The sequence below is a fragment of the Ursus americanus genome, chromosome 4, assembly GCF_024610735.1.
Source record: "Ursus americanus isolate L20-20 chromosome 4, mUrsAme1.1.p, whole genome shotgun sequence".
In the NCBI taxonomy this organism is placed as follows: Eukaryota; Metazoa; Chordata; class Mammalia; order Carnivora; family Ursidae; genus Ursus; species Ursus americanus.
The window spans coordinates 43,472,767-43,498,992 of record NC_142130.1 but is presented as its reverse complement, the minus strand read 5'-3'; the positions used below and the strand labels follow the sequence as shown (position 1 = coordinate 43,498,992).

The window sequence follows — 26,226 nt, the reverse complement described above, 5'->3', positions numbered from 1 at the left end:
CCTAGGTCCCATTCGTTGTTGGAAATAAAACAGGTGGTAACTGGGTAGTAATTCTGTAACTGGGAACTTTAGTCTTCAAGCTAATGTGAAGTCTTAAGCTGATGCTGATTTAATTGAGACTGGATCTGTAACCCCTCCATAAGGCCTTTCAGCACTAAGACCCAGGCATGTACTCAAATTATCCTTTCTCTGGCCTCAGACGTCAGACGGCGAGGGCGCTGACAGGAAAGGAAGGATCTCCCCTTAGGCAGCTGTCTCCATGACTCCGACTCTGAGGAAGGTCAGAAGGTGACATCATTTAACCCATGAATAAAAGGAAGAGACTAATTGGTATAATGGGGGAAAAAAAGAAACTTAAAAAAAAAACCAAACTCTTGGGTTTAAGTTTTGACTCTGCCCTTAGGAGTTGATGTGACTTTGGACAAGTCACTTAATCCCTCAGGTTGCCACAACTCTGAAATGAACAGAGTGCTACTTATAGCATCAGTATCATGGGTTTTTTGTTTTTGTGTATGGCTTTTTTTTTTTTTTTTTTGAGGATCAAATGATGTAATAGTTCAAAATAGTAATATTTTGAAGCATTTTATAAATTCGAGGCTTTATACTTTCACCCATTTGGTGAGCAAACATTTGTGGAGTGTTCTCCTGCAGGAGGCCCAGGGACCTGTGTCCGGCCCTGTGCGGCCCAGCTCCATTCTGGGAGCAGCCTTCAGAAGAAGGAGTCCAGGGAGTGGCAAAGCTTCCACCCCAGTCAGAGCCGAGAGAGAGGGCTGGCCTGTTGGGAAGAAAGAACTAACCCATTTCCTGTGAATTTCTCAGCAATGTGTATACACATGGTCTCCAACCCCGATTCCTACTTCCTGGCTGCTTTGGAGGGTGGCCATGGTGTCACTCCATTGCGTGTTGTCCCTGTAGCCACAGAGCTGCCCATCTGTGCTCCTGATGGCTCACCACCGCTCATTCCCTTAACCAGGTAGTTGTTGGTTTGTGCGGGCAGGCGGGGCTGCCCCTGGCCCTCAGCACGGGGATCCCGCAGGCAGGAGCTATGTTTCTTTCTGTTCAGTCCCTCCACCTCGAGTTCCTTTCAGACACTTCCTGGAGGTCTTCTAGGCTCAGACCCCGAACCAGAATAAGCCATAAAGGACCACTGTGGACATGCCTTTACTGAAGTATCTCTAGCTTTCTTTATCCGTGTTTGAGTCAGGTTCTCCAGAGAAGCAGAACCGCTTATACAGACGTGTACACCTGGGAGATGTTGTGAGTTTGCTTCTAGACGACTCACAATAAAGTGAGTCAAATGAATTTTTGGTATCCTAGTGCATATAAAAGTTAGGTTTATACTGTCCTGTGTCTGTTAAGTGTGCAATAGCATTATGACTAAAAAAAGACTATGTACCTTAATTTAAAAATACTTTATTATTTAAAAAGGCTAACCATCAACTGAGCTTGCAGAGAGTTGTAATCACTGATCACAGATCACCATAACAAATGTAATATTTCAAATCTTTTCATCATTATTATGAGAATTAATAAAACATAACAGAAAATGAGCGCATGCTGTTGGAAAGTGGCACTGATAGACTTGCTTGACGCAGGATTGCCACAGACCTTCAATTTGTTTAAAAAAAAAAAGAGGTGCAATAAAATGAGGTATGCCTGCATATGTAACATGGAGAAGGAGGTAACGGCAAATATAGGAAGATTTATTTTAATGAGGTATGCCTGCATATGTGACATGGAGAAGGAGGTAACGGCAAATATAGGAAGATTTATTTTAATGAGGTATGCCTGCATATGTAACATGGAGAAGGAGGTAACAGCAAATATAGGAAGATTTATTTTAATGAGGTATGCCTGCATATGTAACATGGAGAAGGAGATAACGGCAAATATAGGAAGGTTTATTTTAATGAGGTATGCCTGCATATGTAACATGGAGAAGGAGGTAACGGCAAATATAGGAAGATTTATTTTAAAGAACTGGTTCCCATGATTGTGGAGGCTGGTAAGTCCAGAATTCATAGAGCAAGCCAGCAGGCTGGAGATTCGGGAGTCCCACTGGCACACTGCAAAGCACCCATTCTCCAGCAGTGAGTTCAGTGTTTGGATGTTTTGGAGATTGGTGTCCTGAGATTTGGGGGTGTGTTCAGCGTTTCCAGCAGAGCACAGGAAGACCTAACCCTTGCCTTTGAGGAGCTCTTACTCTCACGGAAAAAGATTGACTGCAGTAACATGTTCACCCTACAGCAAGTCAATCCCCAGCAGACACATAAACAGATTTTCCTGGGAGCTCAGGCTAACAGTGATTCATTCCAGTTTCAGGGGGTTGAGGAAGACTTGGGAGTTGAGCCTTAAACAGTATGTGTGGGACAATCTTTATCTCTCCCTTTTTGAGTTCTCTCATACCTTTCTCAGACCTTCAACAACTAAATTTAGCTCTTAGCATTGCATACTTAGAGTTAAACCCAGTGAAGTTTCTGGGACGGTGCAGGTATGTCCACAGGGAGTGTAATGTCCATAGTGGGGTAATTCCATGGTGAGTTCAGTCACATCCTGAATGTAGCCCCCAGCTGATTGTCTCCCTCCTGCTACCTCATTGGATTCTCCCCTAACTCTCCCCCATTTCTCACTATTTCTCTTTTCCCTCTGGGAATGTATGTTCTGTGATTAATAAAGGAAACCTCAGAGTGTTTTCTCCAATGCCAGTCCTCTCTGCCAGTCTGCTTCAGCCAGCCAGCGACTCCTTAACAAAACAGGAAGGAACCATTCGCTCCAAGGTGGGAAAACATTTGTTGTTAGCTTAGGCATCTGAGGGAATCCTGTGCAAGCCCTTTGCTTTGCAGCAAATGGGCGGTGGCAGGAAGAAGAGTTGGGGAAGGAAAGGAAACACAGGTGGCACCCTGAGCTGGCCCAGGAGGGGAAGGGAGTCCACAGCTGGAGGCCAGGCTGGCGATTTGGCCAAGCTGAGCGGGAGAGACCAAGGCAGCTCTGCAGGGGGGTGGACACAGTTGGAAAGGGAGAATGAGCCTCAGTGTGAGATTTAGCTGTATTATACTGTAAGTTTTGTTTTACTTTGCTAATAGGACAAGAAAATTTGTTACCACTTAAACCCAAAAGGAGTGAAGCAACTTGAACATCTAGATAGGAAATGACTAAGAAATACCTTACAGTATTAAACCAAAGTCCTGTTAACCAAAGTTCTGTTTTCTACTGGATACAGGCAGAAGTTCATGCCTCACAAGAATTTCCCCTGATATTCTGGTGAAACCTTCAACACTCATCCCATCAGGCCTGGTGCGAGTGCCCAAACGTGTGGTGTGAGCTCAGCTCAGGGCATCATGGCAGCAACTGTCTGCCCCAAACAGCCAGGGTTCCAGTTCTCCATTTAGCGATGGTCACCGTTTACCAAAAGAAGACCTCAAGTCCTCCGTGCATCTTCTACTAGGGACAAACTTACAACTCCTAAGCTTCTCCTCTCCTCAACCTATTCTCTGCACACCCAGCCACATGCTTAAGTAAAAATCTTAGGTCCATCTTCTAATCTAAGAGCGAAGGGAGGACCTTGTAGTGTGTTAAGCAGGTGCCACCTACAAATTCAACGAGCCAGAGCAGACTTTGCTCAGGCAGGTGAGGGAAGCATTGATTGGCTTACTTGAAATCACTGGAGCCCTCGAAGGAACATGATGCAAGATGGTTCCTTTAACATAAAAAATCAAGAGAGCCGAAGAGTCCCTTGGCTCCCCCTTTTTTGTGTTTGGAAAGACTTAGAGATTTCTACTTTGACCTTGTTCTTACACTTTCAACCCTTCCTGGAATCTGGTAATAACCCTGAGAACAATAGAACAGTGAGTCTGTCCTGCAGGTGGGCCAGTGTTCACATCTAAGGTAAAGGACTGTCACTGAATAGTGAGAAAAAATGTAGGCGAAAGGGGGGAAAAAAAACTTGCTGAGGCGAAAACAGCGTGGTTTTTTGTTTTTTTTTTTTTCTGAGGGAAAATCATGTTTAATGTGGGGTAACTGTGCTCCCTTACTTACAAACGTGAAGACTCAGGAATCAGAACAGGACTCGAGCTGTGGTGCAGCACATAAGCCCGTCTCTCAGGCTCACCTCCCACTCTAGACCCACCAAACTCTGCCGCTTCCTCACCTCATCTCGCACCTTCCCCTTGTTTTTGGAATGGTGCCCCATCTGCCTGCAACACCGTCCTTTCCATTCCCGTTCCCTGAATGTGCCTATCTCCCTTGGGATAACAAATTCCTTCTCAGTTTTTAAGACTTGAGTATCTTATAAGATACTTGAGGGTCTTCTCTGGGAGTCTTTTCTCGATGCCCTCAACTTCCCAAGTCTGGAGTGGGGTCTCCTCTTCCCGGCTTCCTCACCACCCTGTGTTTGCTTCGGTAGCCCTCTTATTTGCCTGGAGGGCAGGGACTGCTGCCATTCATCTGTGTGTGACCACATGGCTTCCCCCAGGACCTGGCACACAGTGGGCCTTCAGTGAGTGTCTAGAAAGAGGAAGACTCCCAGATAAGATGTGTTTGAAGTCTAGAAGGTCCAAGAGGGCATGCAAAAGGCGAGCAAAGATTTCTTCACCAAACCCTGATCTATGAAGAGGCTTAAGGAAGTTAAAAAAAGGATGAAGCAAGGACTTAGGATATAAACAGGTTGAAGATACAAATAGATACAGGGAGGGTTCAGAAAAATTGATGGATGTCAGAAGCCTACGGGGCTGTTTAAAAGGAACTGAGATGTTTGGAGGAAGCTCTGGAAACTTCGAAGGAAGATGCCAGTGAATGTGGCCCGGCGTCCTACCAGACACTTTGTGGGGTACTCTCTGAGGTGATGGGCAGTTTGCATCAGTAGCCACTGCTGCTTGTAGGAATATGTAGTTCCCAGGTGTGTGGGCGGAGAAAGTGGAACCATTGTGGCCCCTGCTGGCTTTAGGACAGCGCCCGTGCCTCCCACCCAGGGTTCTGTCTGTAAGGACCATGCTAAAGCTCTCCTCCCCATTCTTGCTGAGTGCCTTGGCCTCCATTTTCTCTCCCCTCCCTCTTCCTGTACAGGCTGCCAGGCTGCCAAAGACTCTGCCAGGATCCAGCTCTGGCTCTCATGATCCCAGACCACCAGGATTCACATTAATTTTCCCATTGCTAAGTTTATAGTTTATATTTGGTTGATCAGAGAAATATGTATGATGTGGGTTGCTGGCAAGTAAATCTTTTTTTTTCCTTCTCTTTTTCTTAAGAGTATTTTTTCAAACCATTTCATTCCTTCATCGAGTCCAAAAGAAACTCCCAAGTTCTGCTAACCAGCCCTACCTCATTGCAGCGCTGAAGTCAGATGAGATGGTCTACAGACATCTTCCCTGTTCATCTGGCTGCCAGACTCTGGAGACATGGCTCCCATCCTTGCCTTGTCTTCAAGGATTAATCATATTTCTTGTTCTCTTAGTTTTTAAAAAATATTTTTAATGATTTAAGCCAAGAAATTCCTGAAGCATTAGGCCAGTTTACTGCACATCATTTAATGACATTGCAAACTAGTTTCTTTTTATTTTCCCTTCTTCCTATCACGCTCCTCCCTTTATACCCTTTCTCCACTCCTGCCCACCTCCGGGCTTGGCTTTGATCTTCTGCCCTCATCCTCCTAGTTCTTTCATCTTTCCTGCACCCTCAGCTTTCTCCCATGGCTCAAATCTGAGTGCAGACCCCACCTCAACTCAAGGGGAAAAAAAGAAACACAAGATGGAACAACTAATGTATTTGGCACTGGCAAGGGTCTTTTTTTTTTTTACCCCCATGGAAACTGTTTTTATTTAAATAAGAGACAGCATGCCTTGCTTTCATCGGAAAGTGTGTTTGAAAAACTTCATGCCATGTTTCCATGGCTCTCAGGAGAGAGTTTTGGAGCCAAAATTATTTGTGTAATTGGACAGGCAGAAAAAACTCGTAACGAAAGCAAACATATTTACCCACTCTCCTGGCCTGCAGAGGGAGGACAAATACTCCCTCTGCCAACCCCCTCTGCCCTTTCTAAGTTGCTCTAGAGCTCAAGGTGACCTGATGTAGGCTGGAATACTGGTAGAGATGGTAGGGACTAAGCCTGCAGCTAATACTCTTACAAATGATTGAACCCTCCCTTGTGTGTTGTTTTCACCTGTCTTATGTATCAGAGTAAAGGTCCCTGAGGTTAGGAACTATATTTTTATCTTCATGATCTCTTCTGCAGTGCCTGACATACTAGACAATTCTGTAGCTCCTGGCCAAATGAGTGAGTCAGTATTGTCCGGGGGGTATGGTGTGTGCCGGATGTCTTCTGAGGAGTATACTGATTTTGCTCAGCCTTGTGGGCCGCAGTTCCGTTTGGGTTCAGTGGTCTGTGTGACGGCAAAAGGCTTTATCACTACCCAGAAGGCATGGCTTCTGAGATGGTTGCCCATGCGCCAGGGAACCCCATCCTTACTGGGCACCAGGCTTTCTGGCCTCATGGAAGCACAGTTCAGCTCCAGGCTCTACTCCACTTCTGAGTTGATTGCCATGGCTTCCCACTTGCAGAGCACTTTATTTCAGAGGGCTGACCTTTCGGGTGCTGTCCAGGCATAGGTCCTCAGGCGACTCGGAGGTCGAGAGTAGTGTTGTGGTTATCCGCGCATCAGTGCAGCAGTACAGGGCACAGGAGAGCCCAGGCATTGCCAGAGCCCACACAGGGAGGCAATGCTTGGGACCCTTCAGCTTCTCAAACTCCACCTCCAGGTCCATCCCGGAGAGCAGTGAGCCACGGGTTCCTCCAGAGAAGGCTCTTCATTTTACTTCCCTTGAACCTTTGCCATCTTTCAACAGGTCATCAAGGTGCAGGGAAGGGCTACAGACTCAGCATGTCACGGAGGAGGACTACATTAGGGTAAAGTCTTTCTGTGCTTTGTGACGTTAGCCGTAGAGGCAGCAAGCCACCACAAAGTCAGTTGAGGCCTGGAGGCCGTGAGAGTTAGGGAGTAGAATTATCAGCCCAGAAACTTGCCAATGGCCAAAGGGCTCCTGAGCCGTCCTGACAGCATTGCCAAGTGAGCCCCATGTGGAGCCCCCACGATCTGATGGATCCCATCCAGACCTCAGCAGATGAGTACAGGCTTGTCTTGAGGCAAGAGGGTGGGGCAAGACCGACTGTACTGCAGAAACGACTGGATGGGTTTTTAAGTGTTCAGCTGAGCTCACGGAGTTGGGGATGTTGGTGACGTCATGCAGCTTCCAGCCAAAGGCACGGTCTTACCTGACTTCTTACTTAACTGGACTTTGACTTGCAGCCTAAGAGAGGTCTCAGGGAGAGGAGGGCCAAATGAGGACACTCCTTGAGACTCCTTATGGGTTACACCAGGGGTGTTCTGCTCTGGTGCAGTGACCCCTGTAACTGGATGTGTAAATTCTCTAACAGTTGGGGGGATGAGCCTACAATTAAGAGGTGACAGTTTTGTGTCATGGGAATTCATAACAATATACCAAATACTATGATTTAATTCATAGCTCTGCGAGCTGAAGGAAGGATCCAGGCTACAAGGTGAGAAGATATTCAAAGGGGCTTAAGATAAAACTTAACCAGTTTGTAATCTCGGGTGTGACCCTGGTGACGGCAGCCACACCACGTGCTTCTCGCAGTTCTTGTTTTCCTCCCTGTTTTTCCTTGGCTCAGAAGGCAGGTGCCTGCTCTACCCTATAAATGGGGAAGGAAACTGAGAGCACGTCACGTGGTTTGCGTCTGGACGAATCCCTGTCATCTGTATATCCAAGGGTCCTGTGGAAGTGATGTAGCAGCAGACACAACTTCCTTTAAGCAATTGAGGGCTTAGCAGGAAGGAACTGGGCAGGGTTCTGTATGGAGCCCAAACTATTTGGACTTTCTTAGAAAGCACAAAGTTCTGTGATAAGGAGACTCTGTAAACCCAGACATGGCCCCAAAGACCAGGGCTTCTGGTCTGTTGAGAGCTGAGAAACAAGAGTGGGCCTATTGGCATTTGATTAGTGCAGACAAGTTAATAAAATAGCAAAAGAATACACAAAGAGAGGGTGCACAAGAGGGCTCTGGGGGAAGGTAAGAGGATTAAAGCTGCAAAAACATTCCTCGAATGGATTTCTCAAACACAGCAGCCCACAGGCAAGGGCAGGTGTCCTGTCAAACCATTTCCCCCTGAAACCCGATCCGTCCATCGTTCTGCAGTGCAGCCAGTTAACCCCATTTGGGATTGAAGGGCCTGCCCCTAGGCCCAGGGAGGCGCCCAGAGCCGCCCCGGGGACTGGCCAGGAACCCGGCTTTGCAGACAAAGGGGCCTGGGAACAGGCTGGTTTCCTTCACTCGCAGCCAACTAGATCTCTGCCTCTGCCTCATCTGGTGGCTGATGAGGCCATTACTGATCACACGTCTCCAGCCCCCCAGTCTCCTTCCTGCCGAAAAACACACGAGAGGGGGTGCTCTGATTTTCAGATCCGTCATCACTTTGTTACTCTGCCTTTGATCCCGTAGTGAAACTCAACTCTTGCTCCAGCAGCCAAATTGGATGTGTTTGTCTAGTGAAGCAACCGCTAAGGCTTAAGCTCAGGAGGAACGGGGAGGGGACAGGGCCAAGGGCAGAACTACTGCTTATTTGTTTTGAAGCCAGGAAGGCAGGCCTGCCAGTAGGATGCCCAGCTGGGGTGTCCTCGGTCCTGCCCACACAGGCTGTTGTGCACATGTTGGCATCAGAACAGAGGGGCTGTCTGGCCACACGGCTGACCGGTGCCCAGCTTTGTGCCTCCCCCACTGCACAGCCTTCTGTCTCCAACTTAGCAGTTGTCAGAGGGTGCAGAAGGAGCCAAGAGGAACGGGGGAGGGAGGGCGGCTATGTTGTGCAGTGCTGGGTCGGTGAGGTGGGTGCATGGAGGACGGGTGCCTTGCGCCTGGATAAGCGCTCAATTACAAGGGGCGAGAGCCTGGGCCATTAACATGGAGATGGCATTCTGGTGCCAAACTCCTTTCTTTCTTGTAAAATGATCTGTTAGGTTTAAGTATATCTTTGCTGGAGGCAAATTTCCTTGGAATGAAATAAAGCAGAGGAGGAAAAAACAAACTCAGAAACTCTTGGTGGAGTAGTTTTAGATTTATTGGACCGTGGAAGAGAGTGCTTCTTGGTGACAGGAATTTTCCAGACGCCCCTGAGCGGACAATCACTCACAGCTCACTTTGTGGGGCGCCTCCTGACTTGGCAGGTAGAGCACACACTCTGCGGAGGAGGAGTAAGGCCTGGGCATTGTTTAAGCGCATTGCTTTTGAAAAGCAGTTAGCAAAATATAGCCAGAGCACGCTGTGCGCGGGCCATCCACCCCCTCCCGTCGGCCGTATCTCCTTCCTCTCTGAGAAAAAACACATCCGCCGTCTTGGCTGAGAAGCTGGACTCCGTCATTTTGGGGGTCTAATGCAAAATGAAAATGTGGAGTCTTTTGTTCAAACGTTAAGGATTTGAAGACGGTGATAGCAGAGCATTAAGGCGAGCGCTGGCCCCGTCCACGCGCAGGGCCACATGCAGCCGCACAGAGCGCACTCCCAGGAAGCTGGCCTTGGGCTCAACCTTCCCGATTGTTCATTCATTCAGCGAGGATTTACAGAGCATTTGCTGTATCCTGCATACTGTGCAGGGAGGCTTGGGGTTGGGGCGTGGAGTGTAAAATTAATAGGTTGCCCCCTAGGAATTCACAGTGTAGTTTGAGTCAGATTATCACATATACAAAGTGAAATGGTGACGAGATAATACTTTAAAAGCCCAGAAGGCTGTATACCCACCCAAAGGAAGGAATCCATAAGTGAGAGCTCCCCTGGACCCCCAGGTGTCACTTGTTCAGCCCGGAAAGTAGAAGAGGGCGATAGAAATGAACGGGGCAGTCTGTCTGGTTTCGCTGTGCCACTGGCGAGCAGCACGTATTTCCTACTCCACCTTTGTTAGACCTATTTCATAGCTCTTCTGTGACTCCAGAAGTAAACGCTCCAGCAGCAGTCTCTTTTCATAATAACCATACTTAGATAAAAGGTTCATAGAAAATGTGTTGTGCTATGCCTCTGTTCTTGAGCTTGCAGTGTAGACGAAACACAACTAGGAAATTTGAGTTCATAGGCAACATAACTGGGCATCTTGTACCTGATTTGAGGGTCCCAACTTCCAAGACAGTCAGTCCTTCATTCAGTCATCTGCTTAGGCCAGGCCCTGGGTTAGGTTCAGAGGACACATACACAAACAAGACTTGTTCCCTGCCCCTAAAAAGTTCACACTCTAATACTGTAATCAGAGAGACAATGATCCTTTCATAGAAACAAAAGGGCTTTCCTATCCTGGCGTGGCTTGTCTAAAAGCTTCTGGAAAGTTCCATTAAGTGGGAAACCTTCTGACCTCACTGCGTGCCTTGATCGCTGGGCTCTCCTATGGTGACCGTAGTTTGTTTTTGGTAATTACCCCTTATCTTCTGTGAGAAACCTGATTCCTGCCTGCTCCTGTCACCTTCTTGCCTTCTCTGAGTCTCCCAGGGAAACAACACAGGCAGGTGGAGTCTTGCAGCAGGATTGCAGTGAAAGCTCTGATGGCGTCCGTTCTCAGGAGCTGAGCAGAATTTGGAATGGTCAGCATTCACAGACGGTGCCTCAAGGGCTTTCTAAGTGCCTTTATGAGGGAGCGTCTGGGTAAATAGTCTCATCTTTCTTCTGTTTTTTTTTTAAAGAGTTTATTTATTTATTTGACAGAGATAGAGACAGCCAGCGAGAGAGGGAACACAAGCAGGGGGAGTGGGAGAGGAAGAAGCAGGCTCATAGCGGAGGAGCCTGATGTGGGGCTCGATCCCAGAACTCCGGGATCACGCCCTGAGCCGAAGGCAGACGCTTAACCGCTGTGCCACCCAGGCGCCCCTCATCTTTCTTATCTTATTCCCCTTTCATTTTATTTCTTCTCTTAAATTCAACCACAGTCCTGAAAAACAAATTTGGAATATTATTTGCCCAAGTGTCCCATTTTGTTCAGCAACATCAGTGATTTGGCTCATACAAAGAGTTTTGTTGCTTGAACTATTAGATTATTTGGGAAACATTCTGCGCTTGTTACAGATGGATTTCCATCCTCTCCCAGCTTGGATCCCAGTCTTGCCACCAAGCCAAGTCGGAAGAGATGGCCACCGTGCTGTCGGACGCCGCAGCCTGGTGTCAGGACCCTCAGCTCTGCCATATTCCACTGCCGTTAGCCACACCGTGGAGATCCATCTTTGCCTTAGAAAGCCCTCAGAGCACCCACAGATCCCCCACCCCCAGCCCTGAGAAAGGTTTAGCCATGACAGAGAGTATAGCCCTGGGTAGCCTCAGCCTTCCTGTTAGAACCATGGTTGGCAATTGAGCGGACTCTCGGGCCTGTCACTTTTACTGAGGATGTCAAAGAAGAACCAGGGAACTTGACTGAACTGGAAAGAAGAGATCACAATTCTCTTTCATCATTCCCTTCAGTCTCAATTAGCTGAGCTGTGCCAGAGCGTTTATGCCTTGATCATTGACCCATCTCCTGCCAGGTTCAGTAGGGCCATTGGGCTTGGCCAAGTCGCCGCCATGTCTCAGTGTAACAGAAGAGGCCTGTCTGTGTCACAGGCATCTCCTGATGGAGTTCTCTACACATGTCCCCACCCTCCAGCTTCTATCTACCAAGTTGAACTGTCCTGCAATGAAGAGGGCCACACCTGGAGGAAGAATTCGGACCACCCCCAGAAAGCCCCCAGGGGGTGAGGCTCCTGCAGCTGTTTATTGTGACCAAAGACACCAAGGCATCCGCCCACCCTAAAATGGTGCTTTGTCTGTCTCTTCCGTGGAGGCCCAGTTGGCACCTTCCCTTCTCTCCACAGACCTCCAGGACTTCAAGTTGGACGTGCAGCACGTGATTGAAGTAGATGAGGGGAACACGGCGGTCATTGCCTGCCACCTTCCTGAGAGCCACCCAAAAGCCCAGGTCCGATACAGTGTAAAGCAAGAGTGGCTGGAGGCGTCCAGAGGTGAGTTGAGCAAGCAGGAGCCCAGAGGCCAAGACCGGGAGTGGGGAGCTGACCACCTCGGGCTACTGCCTCCCCAGCCCCCCTCGGCCCCCTCCTCACGCTGGGCAGCTGTCTTCTGCCTTGCTATCTAGCCCTGTAGGATCCTGAAGGGATTGGCTTCCATAATGGAGGTCTTCTGCCCTGTTGAGAGGAATTTCTTCATCCTTTGAGGCTCTGGACGATGTCGCTGAGCTGTCACCATTTGACCAAGGCTGTCAGCACAGGGCTCTGAATTCCTCGTGTGTGTGTTCCCTGCCACCAGGCACACACAACAAGGCGGCCTGACAAACCCAGCTGTCCATGAGGCTGTAGTGTTGCCCTGTGGGAGGGGGAGCTCTTTCCCACAGCAGAGGAAGCTTTCTAGTGGAACTCGGGTTTTCCCTCCCCATCTTCCTGATAATGCCAGGTCTCAGCTGTCCTAGCTTCCTGCTCAGGCCACAGTGTATGTGACAGCTGGGCTAGGAGAGGCCAAGCTGTGGTCCGCGGAATGCCAGGGAGAAGAAGGGGGGTCTCTCAAGATGAAGAGACACTTGGCCTTCACTCAAGGCCAAGCAGACCCTGCTTAACTGAACCCGCAGCTCAAAATATATTCCTTTTAGAATATCCTATAGATACTTAATTTATTTTCATTAAGTTTTTCTGGTTATGAAAGATATTTATGTTCCTATATTCCTATGAGGAATATATATGTTCACTATAGAAAATACAGAAAACTTTTTTGAGAGGGTAAACCCCCTAATCCTGCCACTCAGAAATAACGAGACTGAGACGAATAGAGCGTTAACCTCCATTGTCCCTCGCAGAAGCTTGGCTCTAGGCTCTGGAGGAAGTCCCACAGGAGTCAGGGGTTTCGCCCATTCTGTCAGGCATTAACGAAGCTGCTCATACCTGGGGCAGCCTAGTGACAGGCAGGCACCAGGCTCAGTGAACCTAGGTTTCGGAGACACTGGGACTCTCGGGGCAGACCCCGCCACCAGAAAGCTCAGAGCGGATGGCCAGTGCTTTCCCTACCAGGAAGCGGAACAGCATCCCAATCACGGGGTGTCCAGAAGCCAGAAATCTGTCTCCTGTTGGAAGAAGCAGAACGCAGCCCTGGGGCCCGGCCCCCACGGCGCCCCTGGTCCCGAAGCAGACGAAGTCTAGCAAACCAGTGATGTGAAGAAGGGCTTCCGTGACATTCATGGAGAAGGTGGTGGTTGGGAGTTAGAACATTCCTCCCTGGTTGCAGACATTCAGTAGTGAGTTGGCTCAGAGCTGCGACCCTGACAGAGACTCACGGGAAGTTCTGTTTATTTCCCTGCTTCCTGGTGGCTTGCAGGAATGATCACCTCATGCCCTGCGTGTAAAGCATGGGCCCCTCAATCCTTACAGTGGCTCTGAGGCAGCACATGATTATACCGTTTTACAGATGAGGAAATGGGATCTGAGAGGTTAATCAGCTTGTCTAAAATCACACAGTGTGTGGCAGACCCAAAGCTTAAGCCCAGGTCTGGCAAACCCCAAATCTTGCTTCCTTTCCACGCTACTCCCCTGAAAGTATAAAACGTTCTTTCACAGGCCCATGTACTAACTCAGGGGACTTGGCTAGCCAGTTTGCAGCTGATTGGTTGGTTTTACTCCCTGGCATTTCTGTCCCCTGTGATTTGAGGTTTTACAGGGAGAACAGCATTTTCAGTTTGGGCCAGTTGGGATGCAGGTGTACAGCTCATGGTGCCTGCCCTGCCTGCCCACCGGGAGCTACTGGCTGCAGTGTTTTGGGCCCACACTCATCCCCTGTTCCCTTCGCCCTGCCCTTTTCTCAGATAACTACCTGATCATGCCGTCAGGAAACCTGCAGATTGTGAATGCGAGCCAGGAGGATGAGGGAATGTACAAGTGTGCCGCCTACAACCCAGTGACCCAGGAAGTGAAAACCTCGGGCTCCGGTGACAGGCTCCGCGTGCGCCGTAAGGGGCAAGGGGGTGTCTCCCTGATGGAAGGGGCTGGTCAGGCTGAGAAGGGAGGGGATTCAGGGAAGGGGGACACAGGCTGTGCTCCAAGTCTGTGTTCTCTGAGGTGGGGGTGGGAGCTGGGGCTCGGGCCAGTGCGGTATCCAGGACTCAGATGGAGTCGGGGTCCTCCCCCCTCCAGCGGCACATGTCCCCTGCCTAGCTCCAGGGGTAGCTGTGCTTGCTGGTCCCTTCCTCCTGCCTGTTGGGAGCGCTCCTTCACTGCGAGACTTCCAGACCGGGGCTCTGCTGGGATGTGGCTGCCGGGGCGGGACTGGCTTGGTGCTCAGCAGCTGACAGCACGTGCGTAGGAGAGGCGACGATGAGCTTGTGCCTGGGTGAGGCCACAGGGCCGGGCCGGGACGAGGCCAGGCCATGCCTACCCTGTGCGCCGCTGAGCCGTGCCCGGCACCTGCCTCTGGTGATCGTCTGTGGAGGCCCACATGGTCCCCCAGTCGTAGGAAAGCAGCATCTGCCTTTGCTGAGCCATTCCTGAGCGCCGGGTGCTTTGCTAGGTTTCCTGCTCGTTCAGTGGAGGGACGTCTTCCGCGGAGTCGGGAGGCAGCCCCAGAGGCAGATGGCTGTGTGGCCCATGAAGCCAACCCTCAGCAGTCCTCAGTCACGCGATTTTGTATCCATGGTTGTGCACTCTAGTTCTCAGGGGCTCCCAAGCTGTGTCAGTCTCAGGTCTTAGAAAACCCGGATCTGCCGCTGCTTGGCACACAGTCAACATGGAGGGAGGAGCCGGAGGGCAACGTGCCTTCCAGCAAGTGCTGTGCCCTTTCTCCCCCAGCACTGGCCAAAGGTGGCTCCCTCCTTCGCTGAGCAGCCGAGCCCGTAGCTGATTTGCCCCGGGGACCTGTAACACTGCAGCTAAGGGAGGAAGCGCATGTGTTTAAGCAGTGGGTCCCGCTCAGCTCCGTGAGATGCTCACACTGTGAGGGATGCTGAGAAGCGAGACCTGTGGGTGGTATGGGGATCCCGTGGATCCTTGTCTCCTAGCTCTTCGTCCGACCTGGGGTGCACTTTGCTGAGTACAAGCAGGAAAGTCACCTGCATCGTTTGTTTCTCTGTCCACCCCTTCATCTTTTTCCTTGCCAACATGCCCGGTCATTCATTCTTATGTTGTGTCAGTGCTGCTATTCCCGCACATCACCTCATCTCTTACAACAGCGCTCTGCACAACGAGGGCCTTGTTTTTGATAAAGAAACCAAGGCCCGGGGGATTACGTAACTTGCCCCACTTTATGTAGGTCGTAAGCCCCTGAAGGGCTGTTTGATTCCACATCCACACTGTCTGGGACTGCAGCCTGGGGCCTGGCCACCTAAGGCGGGTGGAGGGGGTCCTCTGCACAGGGTCCTGGCCCCACACGCTGCCCTTCACCTCCCGGCCCCTCCAGGCTCCACTGCCGAGGCTGCTCGCATCGTCTACCCCCCAGAGGCCCAGACCATCATCGTCACCAAGGGCCAGAGTCTGATCCTGGAGTGCGTGGCCAGTGGGATCCCACCCCCACGTGTCACCTGGGCCAAGGATGGGTCCAGTGTCGCCGGCTACAACAAGACACGCTTCCTGCTGAGCAATCTCCTCATCGACACCACCAGTGAGGACGACTCGGGGACTTACCGCTGCATGGCCGACAACGGGGTTGGGGAGCCTGGCGCAGCAGTCATCCTGTATAACGTCCAGGTATTTGGTGAGTGTCTCCTGCAGACTTTCTTCTCCTCGGTCTTCTCTGTGGTTGGTGTGGTCTTTCTAGATACTCCTAACCCCAAGGCTCAGATGGGGTCAGGTGCCTTGTGAGAGGTCACGTGCCCAGTGAGTAGTGGAGGAGGATGGAGAGAGTTGGGGATGCTTGGACCCCAGGGACTAGGGTGTGGGCCTGCCATCCCTCTCTAGCCCTTTCCTGTCTTGACTGACAGAAGAGACACAGGAACCTTTGTTTCCCTCTACCAACAGTCACAGGGAAGGAGGGACCCGTTCCTGACTACAGATCCCTCCCCAGCCTGTCTGGTCCTGGATGGGAAAACCTCAGCCTTTCTTACCCCTGCTCTGGTTTCCTGGCAGAACCCCCCGAGGTCACCATGGAGCTGTCCCAGCTGGTCATCCCGTGGGGCCAGAGTGCCAAGCTCACCTGTGAGGTGCGTGGGAACCCCCCACCCTCTGTGCTGTGGCTGAGGAATGCCGTGCCCATCGCCTCCAGCCAGCGCCTCCGACTGTCCCGCAGGGCCCTGCGGGTGGTCAGCGTAGGGCCTGAGGACGAAGGCGTCTACCAGTGCATGGCTGAGAACGAAGTTGGCAGCGCCCATGCCGTGGTGCAGCTGAGGACTGCCAGGCCAGGTGAGTGCAGCCCAAAAGCCTGGAGACCTCAGCGGCACGTTCACAGAGCTCTTTCCTCAACTGAAATCCAACTGAAAACCCCAATATATAAGAGAGATATAAATGGCTTTTAGTCGTAAGTTCAAGTTTACATTAACTTGTTGAAAAGTCGGAAGTGTACATTTTCACTAGTGAAGTTGATTCATTTTACTGTTATATTTTTTTAAGGTTTTTTTTTTTTTTTTATTCATTTGAAAGAAAGGGAGAGAGAGTGCACATGAGCAGAGGGGAGTGGCAGAGGGGGAGGAAGAGGGAAAGAACCCCAAGCAGGGTCCTCATTGAGCACAGAGCCCAACTCGGGGCTCGATCCCACAACCCCAAGATCGTGACCTGAGCCAAAACCGAGAGTCGGGCCCTCAACCGACTGAGCCACCCAGGTGCTGTTGTATTTTTAAAATGCTTTTTATTTTGTGGAATCGGTGGGTTCCTAGGGTTCTGTGGCACCCAGTTTAACAACACTGCTCTAGGGTAAAGAAAAGCCGGTCTGTCCTTTTCAGCTTGATGTTTTCAGTTGACGCCCGCACTGACTGAGCGGTTACTTACGTGCTCAGCACTGGACTAGGTGATGTGTGGGGGGAGGGGGTGCAGAGAAACGTAACAAAGACGCCTCTTCCTCGTGGGGGAGACCAGATTCACCAAGGAAATAATTTGAGAAAAATGTAACCACGAATAATGCGGACTCGACACAATCGGATGCCGGCCTTCTGTGGTTCAGGAGATCGGGTTGAGGGAAAACTAGCTCTGGCAGATGCTGCAGTTGCCTCCTGAAGGACGTGTTGCCTCTCCCGGCCTCCCGGATTCTCACAGGGGCTGCCAGTTGGCTTCCCATCTCACGTGCCAGGCTGTTGCAGTGGAGTAGGAAACGGCCCAGACTGCATGGTGTTAAGACCCCGCAGTGAAGGGACATGTCCCCCGCCCCCACACAGGCATAAGGAGGAAGGTGCAGCTTTCCTCAGAAGTAAACAGAACGTTCGCTTGACGTGAGGCTAGTGTATGGGCTCAGGAAAGCAAGCAGATTGCAGAGATGTCTGCCTGCCGCCTGGGCCGTGGCACGAAGCCTGGGCACAGGGCCCCAGGTTGCGCGTCACTCCAGTCTGGGCAGTGACACAGCCCTCTCTCTTCCCACAGAGCCTGGCTGTGTGTGCAGTGGGGTGATGGTCACCTCAGGCTCTGAGCTGGGGGCTCTTCCTGTCCCCACGGTTTTCTCACTTCTGTCTTCTCCTTGGGGACAGTTCAGCCAATGACCAGGGGAACCAACATCATCTCCCTTCCCTTCTCTTTCCTTCTTGGTCCTCCAGGTACAACTCTGAGGCCATGGCGGGATGCTAAGCTGGACACTACCACCCCTTCTGTGATGCCCTCCAAACCCGGAAGCCCTGACCAGATGCTAAGGGGGCGCCCAGGGCCCCCAAAGCCCCCGACATCAGTACAGCCAGCTTCCCCACAGTGCCCCGGAGAGAAGGGGCAGGTGGCTCCTGCCGAGGCACCCATCATCCTCAGCTCACCCCGGACCTCCAAGACGGACTCGTATGAGCTGGTGTGGCGGCCTCGGCACGAGGGTGGCAGCCGGGCGCCGATCCTCTACTACGTGGTGAAACACCGCAAGGTATGGCACCTGGCACTGTGCAGACCGCTCAGATCTGGGCAGGGGTTTCTGCCTGCTGGCCGGCTCCCATGAGTTCCTGCGGCCTGGACCAGCAACCCCTGCTGCTGACCTTGACCTCTGTCTCCTCCACTATACTTTCCTACCACCTCCTTGGAAGTTGCTTGTGAGTTGAGGCATATGGGACCCTAGGAGGCCCAGGAAAAAGTCACGTGTGCTCCTTCAGGTTCTCTGTACACTGGTTTCCCAGAAGCTACCACCACCAGCTTCTCCTCCCAGGGGAGAGTTAGCAGTCTCCCTGTTCACCATCACCTGCCCTCCCTCTTCCCTTTGTCATGTGTTGTTGATGTTGTGTTGTGTTTTGTTTTTTAACCAAAGTAAGCTCCCCTGGGCACACCCCTGCGGGAACGCCACACGGCAAGCTAGCTCTAGGGCCAGGAAAACAAATATTTGCGAACAAGTGTTTTCTCTGAGGGCTGTAAAATACCCCCTCGGTTTCCAGGATGCCTCCTGGCTCGGCTCTGACAAGCAGGCGGTGGAGCTGAAAGCACACGGTGCCGCTCGGACCTCAGCCGTTTCTGCTTGACAGAAGGAGGCCTGTCCAGGAGGACGTTTCAGGAGCTAGCAGGGAGGGAACCTCTGGCTCTGGCAGGGGGCACACGGTGTCCTGTGAGGCAGGACGGGGCCCACAGGCTGCCCCCTCATTCGAGGCTGTGTGCTCACCTGCTGTTACCCCGCCGGGGAGGACAGAAGATTTCCTTTAAGAAATGTCCTGGAAGAGCATTTCTGTTCATCCCAGGGTGTGCTTTTTTTCCTAAGTCCATCAGACAGCAGAAAATTATTGTTCTTAAATGGGCTTTTTAAATGTTATTTGATAATGTATCATAGGTGCTATATTTTATATACCAAAAGTATTTATCAACTCTTCGTCCCCTCCAAAACCAAAAAACGAACCAGCCCTGTGCAGTGCGGTGTGTCGGCTATTCAGTCGGCTTTCCTTGCTCTGCACCCCACCAGCCCCTCTCGTTCTGTTCTTTCCCTGTATGATCTTGGCTCCGGACAAGTCCACAGACACACTGGCTGGTCGGAAAGACATCTGAGGCAAAATGGCCTCCTAGGTGGGGGTTGGGGGTGCAGTTTCTCACCACACTCGGCCTGCTGGCCTCTTCACAGCCAGCCAGCAAAGGGGGTGAATATATTTTTAACAAAAAGCTGCATTGTTCAGCCCAGGTTATGGGGCAGGGCTGGTTCTAACCCTCGTTTCCCCGTGTAACTAGACACCTCCATCTCAGGGTTGTAGACAGAGATCAGGGCAGGCCAAATGCTCACGATCCCCGGGAGACAAGAACCAGCAGCGAGAACAAGAATCATAGTTTTCGGGCCAATAGGTGGCCATGAAACTGCTTCACCAAGAGGCAGGCTGGCAAAGGCCACGTGTGGTGATCCGGAAATGCCAGGCCGGGGCCGCATTCACCCCGTGTGCGTGTGACAGTGACTAATGACCAGGCTATTTCTTAGTTTTGTTTCGGCGCTCAGTGGCAGCGTGAGGCCAGCACCGGGAGGTCCACCAGAGAAAGGGGTACAGGGAAAGTGAGGACCGCGCCCCCGCTGGGTCTGGCTTCTGTTAGGCTCCGGCCTGTGGGGCACTTGGGGCTGCTCAGTGGACACGGCCAAGACAGAAATTATGTCTTGCAAGCAGTATTTTTTTTTTTTAAAGATTTTATTTATTTCTTTGACAGAGAGACAGGCAGCGAGAGAGGGAACACAAGCAGGGGGAGTGGGAGAGGAAGAAGCAGGCTCCCAGCGGAGGAGCCCGATGTGGGGCTCGACCCCAGAACGCCAGGATCACGCCCTGAGCCGAAGGCAGACGCTTAACGACTGAGCCACCCAGGCGCCCCAAGCAGTGCTTTTCTTGAGGGACTAGCAGGTCTTAAGGATCATCACACGAGAAAGGATTTTGAAGTGAAAAGTCAGTGTTTGGGTTGTTTACAGCCCCTTCTCTTGCAGGAGACTGGGACTCACTCAGTTCATTTTCACTTTTTCCATTCCTGAAGCCAGTTGCACTTCCTGCCGCATCTGCAGACCCTGGGCTACTGTGTCTGGGTTTCCAGTACTACTGAGGATTCTCAGTTTGTAAAAACTTCTTTTCCCCTTGGAACAAATCCTGGAAGTCTGACATAAATGAGCCCAGACCCTCCCTGTCCCTTGAATAGTAGGTTTTGTTCTACGTTGGAATATTCTGCTTAGGGATAAGGGCTTTTCCTGCCAGCTGTTTAAGTCTTGAGCAAAGCACAGCTCAGGTCCCAGCAGACTGTGTGAGACGTGCACCGTTGGCAGTTAAGCCTTTTTGTCCTGAAAGGTGGGGTAGATGAGATGAAGCAGCCTGTCGGATTGCCCGGCGGGGAGGGAACCTGGATTTTTTTCTTTAAAGAGCTAGGAATTTGGGGCCATGAAAAATTAATGATAGTTAGAATTCGTCTGCAGTTTTTAAGCACAAAGCAAGGCCAGGAGGGCGCAGGAAAGAGGACTGAAATGGTGGCAGCCCCCCCAGTGGAGGACATGGGGCGTGTCCGGGGAAGGGCCGGGCCCTCGCTGCGCACCTACTGTGTGCGAACTCAGTGCCTGACATTTCATGTGCATCACCTCGCTCAATCTTCAGAGGAAGCTCGAGGGTTTACTTCTTTTAGAAACGAAAACCTTTGGGATCAGAGAGGTTAAGGAACGGGCTCAGGGTTACACAGCTGGATTTAAAGACAAAATCAGGATTTAAACCCAAGATTTTCTGGCTCCCAGACTCTTTTTCTTTCTAGGATGAGTTACATACGCTTGTGAATGTGCTGTCTGGTGTCCAGTCATGATTTCTGCACTCACTGGTGGTGTGGCTCTGGGCAGATTACCCCCGTCTGTCTTAGCATTTGTGAAGCGGGAACAAAACTAGCACCCGGCTCTTGGGCTGTTGTCCTGACAGCTTTTCACAGGGCCGTGACGTGCTGGCTTCCAGGCCGAGCACACATTCAGCACTTAGCCCCCGCGACTTTGTACTCGTGCTGCCGCTTGTATCCTCCTGACCCTCCTGCCAGAACATGAACTGAAGGGACTGTGTTTATTTGGCTTAAATAGAGCAAGGAGAAAAAAAGTTAAATGTGGAGGTTTTCAGAAATACAGAGAGGAGGTCTTTGCAGAAACTCTCAGCAACAGGCGGCCTTTCGACCCCCCGCACCAAATTTTCTTTGATGGGACCAGGGAGGCTCCCTCACTATCCCAGCGAGGACGGACGTCCGGAGCCCGCAGGACCCTCTGCGCCGAGCCGCGTCATCCTCCCCAAACCCGGGCCCCTGCCCTTCCCGTCCCCCTGCCCTGTCGGACTCCCTTCTGTTTTTCCCACAAACTGCACCACCGGTAGCTCTGGGCCGAGGCACCGGTTCTGACACCAGCGGCCTTCTCCAGCAGGTGACAAACGCCTCTGACGACTGGACCGTCTCCAGCGTTGCAGCCAGCCAGCACCACCTGACCCTCGCCAGACTCGACCCTGGGAGCTTGTACGAAGTGGAGATGGCAGCTTACAACTGTGCAGGCGAAGGCCAGACAGCCATGGTCACCTTCCGAACTGGTAAGGGTCACACATCGCCCCCAGCTCGGGGCTCTGTGGGCCCGAGCAAATCCCGCCAGGCCCAGGAGGGAAGCCCTGCTCACCTTGGCCCAGCTGTTCACCTTGAACTTTATCTTCCTTTCAGCTGTTGCCTCCCTGTGGCTTATGAGCCCAGGCTGAGGTCCTGTGTCTCATCAGGAGAACCGCCAGCTGGCCTATCTCCCTGCCCCCCCCCCCCGCCCCCGCCACACACGCACACACTCACACACACACACACACACACACACACACACACACGCACACGCACATGCTGGCACCAGGCGCAGTACTGTAATGGTTACGCAGAGCTAGGAATCAGACCACACTGCCAATGTCCTGTATTATTTGCATCACCCTGTCAGACACCCCCAGCGGAGTCTCAGGCCTAAAGATCTCTCTGGAAAGGCAAACCTAATACATGCTCCCCCACCTGCTGGTATCAACCCATTTTCATCCAGGACGGCGGCCCAAACCTGAAATCATGGCCAGCAAGGAGCAGCAGATCCAGAGAGACGACCCTGGAGCCAGCCCCCAGAGCAGCAGCCAGCCAGACCACGGCCGCCTCTCTCGTAAGCCCCCGGTAGCTCAGAGGGGCGGGAGTGAGCAGGAGTCAGAACTGGAACCAGGTCCACAGCCTCAGAAGGCTCATTGCTGCAGATGGAATGAGGTCTTGTTCCATGGGTCCGGGAAGCCTTATACTTTCCTGGCATCTCCCCAGCCAACCCCAATAAGAAACCATAGATTGGAGTTTTTCAAGTAAAACGTGGTAGTCTGCCATGAGGGCTGGGAGGATGCTAACCCTGTGGGTCCAGACCACTCAGAGGAGAGAGCCACAGACTCTGGGCCTCCACAGTCTGATACTGCAGACTGGGGTCCTGGCTCAAGGGTCCTGGCTCAAGGGCTTCTTCTGGGAGAAGGTGACCCAGATAGCTTTGGAAGATCTGATACAGCCACCAGAGGGGGAGGGCTGGGGAGAACAGGCCCCAATCGGGAACAAGCCAAGTCCAGTTGCAATACAACCACCTTATCATGTCCCTTCTGCTTCCTTCTTCCCTCATGTATGGTTTCCTCCAGCCCCAGAAGCCCCAGACAGGCCCACCATCTCCATGGCCTCTGAGACGTCAGTGTATGTGACCTGGATTCCCCGTGGGAATGGTGGCTTCCCCATCCAATCCTTCCGTGTGGAGTACAAGAAGCTAAAGAAAGTGGGGGACTGGATTCTGGCCACCAGTGCCATCCCTCCGTCCAGGCTCTCGGTGGAGATCACTGGCCTAGAGAAGGGTAGGGGTCTGGCCACTGTCCCACCTGGTCCCCCAGCTGTCCCTGACCCCTCAGAGGACAGTCAGAGCTTTGGAGGCTCTTCTTTCTGCTGGTCTGCCACCCGCCATCTTGCTTACATGGATGCTCTTGGTGGTGTCCCCTCCGTCTTACAAACCCTTCCTTACCTTAGTCTCTGAAAAAGGTCCATAGCTATCCCCGCTGTGGCTCCTTTCTGAAGAAGATGGGAGTTCTTATGTCCTTTGGGGACTTGCGTCTGGGGAAGGGCTACCCAAAAGATCCCTCCAGGTTCTGGGTGTGCTGGGTGGAGGTGGGTCAAAAGTGTTTTCCAGCTCCTGGGTTCAAGTGAGTGTCTCTTACCAGGCACCTCCTACAAGTTCCGTGTCAGGGCTTTGAACATGCTGGGGGAGAGCGAGCCCAGCGCCCCCTCCCGGCCATATGTGGTGTCAAGCTATAGTGGCCGTGTGTACGAGAGGCCCGTGGCGGGCCCTTACATCACCTTCACCGATGCCGTCAACGAGACCACTATCATGCTCAAGTGGATGGTAAGTGGCCTCATGCCAGGAGCCACGGGGGGCGGGGCTGAGCTTCACGATGACAGGAGCTGGCCGCTGCAGCAGGAGCTGGAAGGAATCACTCTTCTCCTCTGCCCTTCTAAGATCCTTCCCCTTTAGTGGCCACCCCCCAGAGCCCCCATGCCTGGGAACTGAGCAAGAGTGCCCTATCCTTACAGTACCCAGGCAGGTTCAGAGGGGACTTAATGTCTTTGGAGAAATGGCCGTTTCTGGTCTCCAAGAGCTGGGGGATCTTTAGGCTAAATAACAAGTGATCCTTGCAGCCTTCCCCCAGAAAGACTTGGAGATAGCAGCAGAAGTATTTTCCAGGCTCCCTCAGTGAATTTTTAAGCTCTAGGCTGGGGTAAAGTTTCTATCCACCAGTGGTTCTGCTCACATGATAATTTCTGTGTCCATGGTCAACTTGTTTCTTCTCCATTCCCTCTAGTATATTCCAGCAAGTAACAACAACACCCCAATCCATGGCTTTTATATCTATTATCGACCCACAGACAGTGACAATGATAGTGACTACAAGAAGGATATGGTGGAAGGTAAGAAGCACTTCGGGTGATATGATTTTCTCTGTTGGCAAGGGGGCCAAAGTGTTGGTGAAAGTATAAAACCTGGGCTGTTTTATCTGTGTGCATATCATGGACCCGTGCCACACCTGGGGTCACCAAGACCATAAACCCATATGCTTCCTTTCCTCCAGTGCTCCTACGCCCCAGGCTGCCCTGCTGCATTCACGGCACCAGCCCGGACACACACCCTGTCCGAGTCCAACTGTGACTGGTTCCAGGCAGACCAGATGCCTGTCACTGCGTGTGACTTTCTTGTGGTCTTTTCCAGGGGATCGATATTGGCACTCCATCAGCCACCTGCAGCCAGAGACCTCCTACGACATTAAGATGCAGTGCTTCAATGAGGGCGGGGAGAGTGAGTTCAGCAACGTGATGATCTGTGAGACCAAAGGTGATGCTCTTGAGCTGCTCTGCTCGCTCTTGCTCTTTCTAGCCAGCTGGGACCACGTCACTGTTCCATGCGGCAGCCTGGACGAGCCTAGCTCTTACCCACGAGACCCCTTATTTCCTAAGTACTCCTAAACTTTGTCATTTTTAACCCTCTGTTCACTTGCCTGGGCCTCAAGTGTGAACACGGCTGCCATCCTGATGGCTTCAAGGAACTGGGGAATTAACTCCTACATGATGAATTCATGGAACAGAACCCATCCTTAAGTCAGAACTTTCTTAAACACCATATTCCCATAGGAGAGAAACTGAGCATCAGGAAATGATGTATCTTGACCAAGGTCACTTAGCCAGTTAGGGGTGGAGCATACTTTGGGGCAAGTTCATCTAACTACAAGCCCAGATTCTTTGACTGCACTGAAACATGTTAAACATCTTCACATAATAACTTGTTGATATTTGCGCGTTGGTCAGGTGGAGAGTTCTCCCCATCGCCATTTTGCAAACATCGGAAAATGTATAACGCAGGTGTATTGCAAAGAACAGAATCAGGAGAGGATCACAAAGGAATAGGAACGGGGACAAGAAAAGAATCCATTTTCCCGACATTGACGGCATTGCCTCTCTAGCTTTGCATGGCTTTCCATCCCCTATTCAACAGATGCTGGGTGCCTCCTGTGCGCTCCCTCCGTCTCCGTGCTGTGAAGGGAGGGGGCAGATAGTCCTGCAGAAAGCAGCACAGAGAGTGCCCGGGGCCAAGAGCAGAGGCTTCACAAAGCTTCACACCGGGCTGGAGGGCTTGACTCTTCAGGCTGTTCCGAGGCGGACTAGCCTGGGGGACAGGGCCAGCCTGGTAGCTTGGAGGGTGTGGCATCTAGGAGGAGGCCGAGAGAGGGAGCGCCCAGGGAAGGGCCGGGGGGGCACTGGATCATGGAGGACCCTGTGGCCATGAGGTCCGGACGGCTCACTGGCGTCCCTGCAGGAGTGGACTGGGGGAGAGCGCAGCGGCTGTAAAGTACAGGCAAAGAGAAGGGACGCGTTAGCGCCTCTTCTGGGGACGTGTGGGTAGGACCAGGGACCACTAGCCTGGGGGAGACTGAGGGGAGTGCTAAGTGAACATGAGGTGTCTAGCATAAAGTACGCACGGATGGTGGTGTCATTTATTGAAATGGGGAAGCCAGAGGAGAAACAGAGCCCAGGAGAAAGGAAGGAACAAGGGGAAACCAGTCGGTGGCTTCCTGGGGCTGATTCTTCCGGGACCAGAGACAGAAGCAGGTCTCTCGGCAGGGGAGGGTCCTAGGTACAGGGACGTGGCAGCCATGAGGACACAGACAGAGTATAGAGAGTGTGGCCTGAGAGGGACGAGAAGGGCTCCCAGCTCTGAGGAGAAGACAGAAAAATGTAAGCAGCCCTCGAGAGGCAGCGGGAAATCACCAGGTGTGCTGTCAGAGTTGAGAGGAAGGTGCTGTGAACGGGAGTTAACAGGTCACACACAGCCTGACACTAGCACAGCCCAGAGGAGGAGTCGCCATCTTGTCGGAGAATCGGTGTTTCCCAGTTTCTGTCTGCCCGAGAGAGTCCCCCACCTCTGTGTCCTGCTCTGCGGCCAGGCTCAGACCTAGGACTTTGCATCCCGTATCTGCCCAGGAATAGCAAATCCATGGCTACATTCTGCCATTCCCAGTTCTTTTGCGGGTTTCATGCATTTTTTTTAAAGATTTTCTTCCAAAAGTTCCCTGGCTGTTCTCTGAGAGA

General features: G+C 51.9%; 1 protein-coding gene across 4 annotated transcripts in view; it reads left to right on the top strand.

Moving 5' to 3' along the window:
- Nucleotides 1-26,226, top strand: part of BOC (BOC cell adhesion associated, oncogene regulated) — a 69,724-nt gene that overhangs the window by 39,184 nt on the left and 4,314 nt on the right. For 2 of the 4 annotated variants that reach the window (XM_045785173.2, XM_045785174.2), the window contains exons 5-15: nt 11,887-12,033; nt 13,875-14,018; nt 15,461-15,754; nt 16,126-16,398; nt 17,736-18,043; nt 21,488-21,650; nt 22,127-22,237; nt 22,743-22,949; nt 23,310-23,491; nt 23,949-24,054; nt 24,353-24,475. In XM_045785173.2, the coding sequence (XP_045641129.2) occupies nt 11,887-12,033; nt 13,875-14,018; nt 15,461-15,754; nt 16,126-16,398; nt 17,736-18,043; nt 21,488-21,650; nt 22,127-22,237; nt 22,743-22,949; nt 23,310-23,491; nt 23,949-24,054; nt 24,353-24,475 (2,058 nt within the window). The remainder of the gene's footprint in view (nt 1-11,886; nt 12,034-13,874; nt 14,019-15,460; nt 15,755-16,125; nt 16,399-17,735; nt 18,044-21,487; nt 21,651-22,126; nt 22,238-22,742; nt 22,950-23,309; nt 23,492-23,948; nt 24,055-24,352; nt 24,476-26,226) is intronic. The other 2 variants (XM_045785175.2, XM_087861616.1) reach the window with 2 other exon arrangements.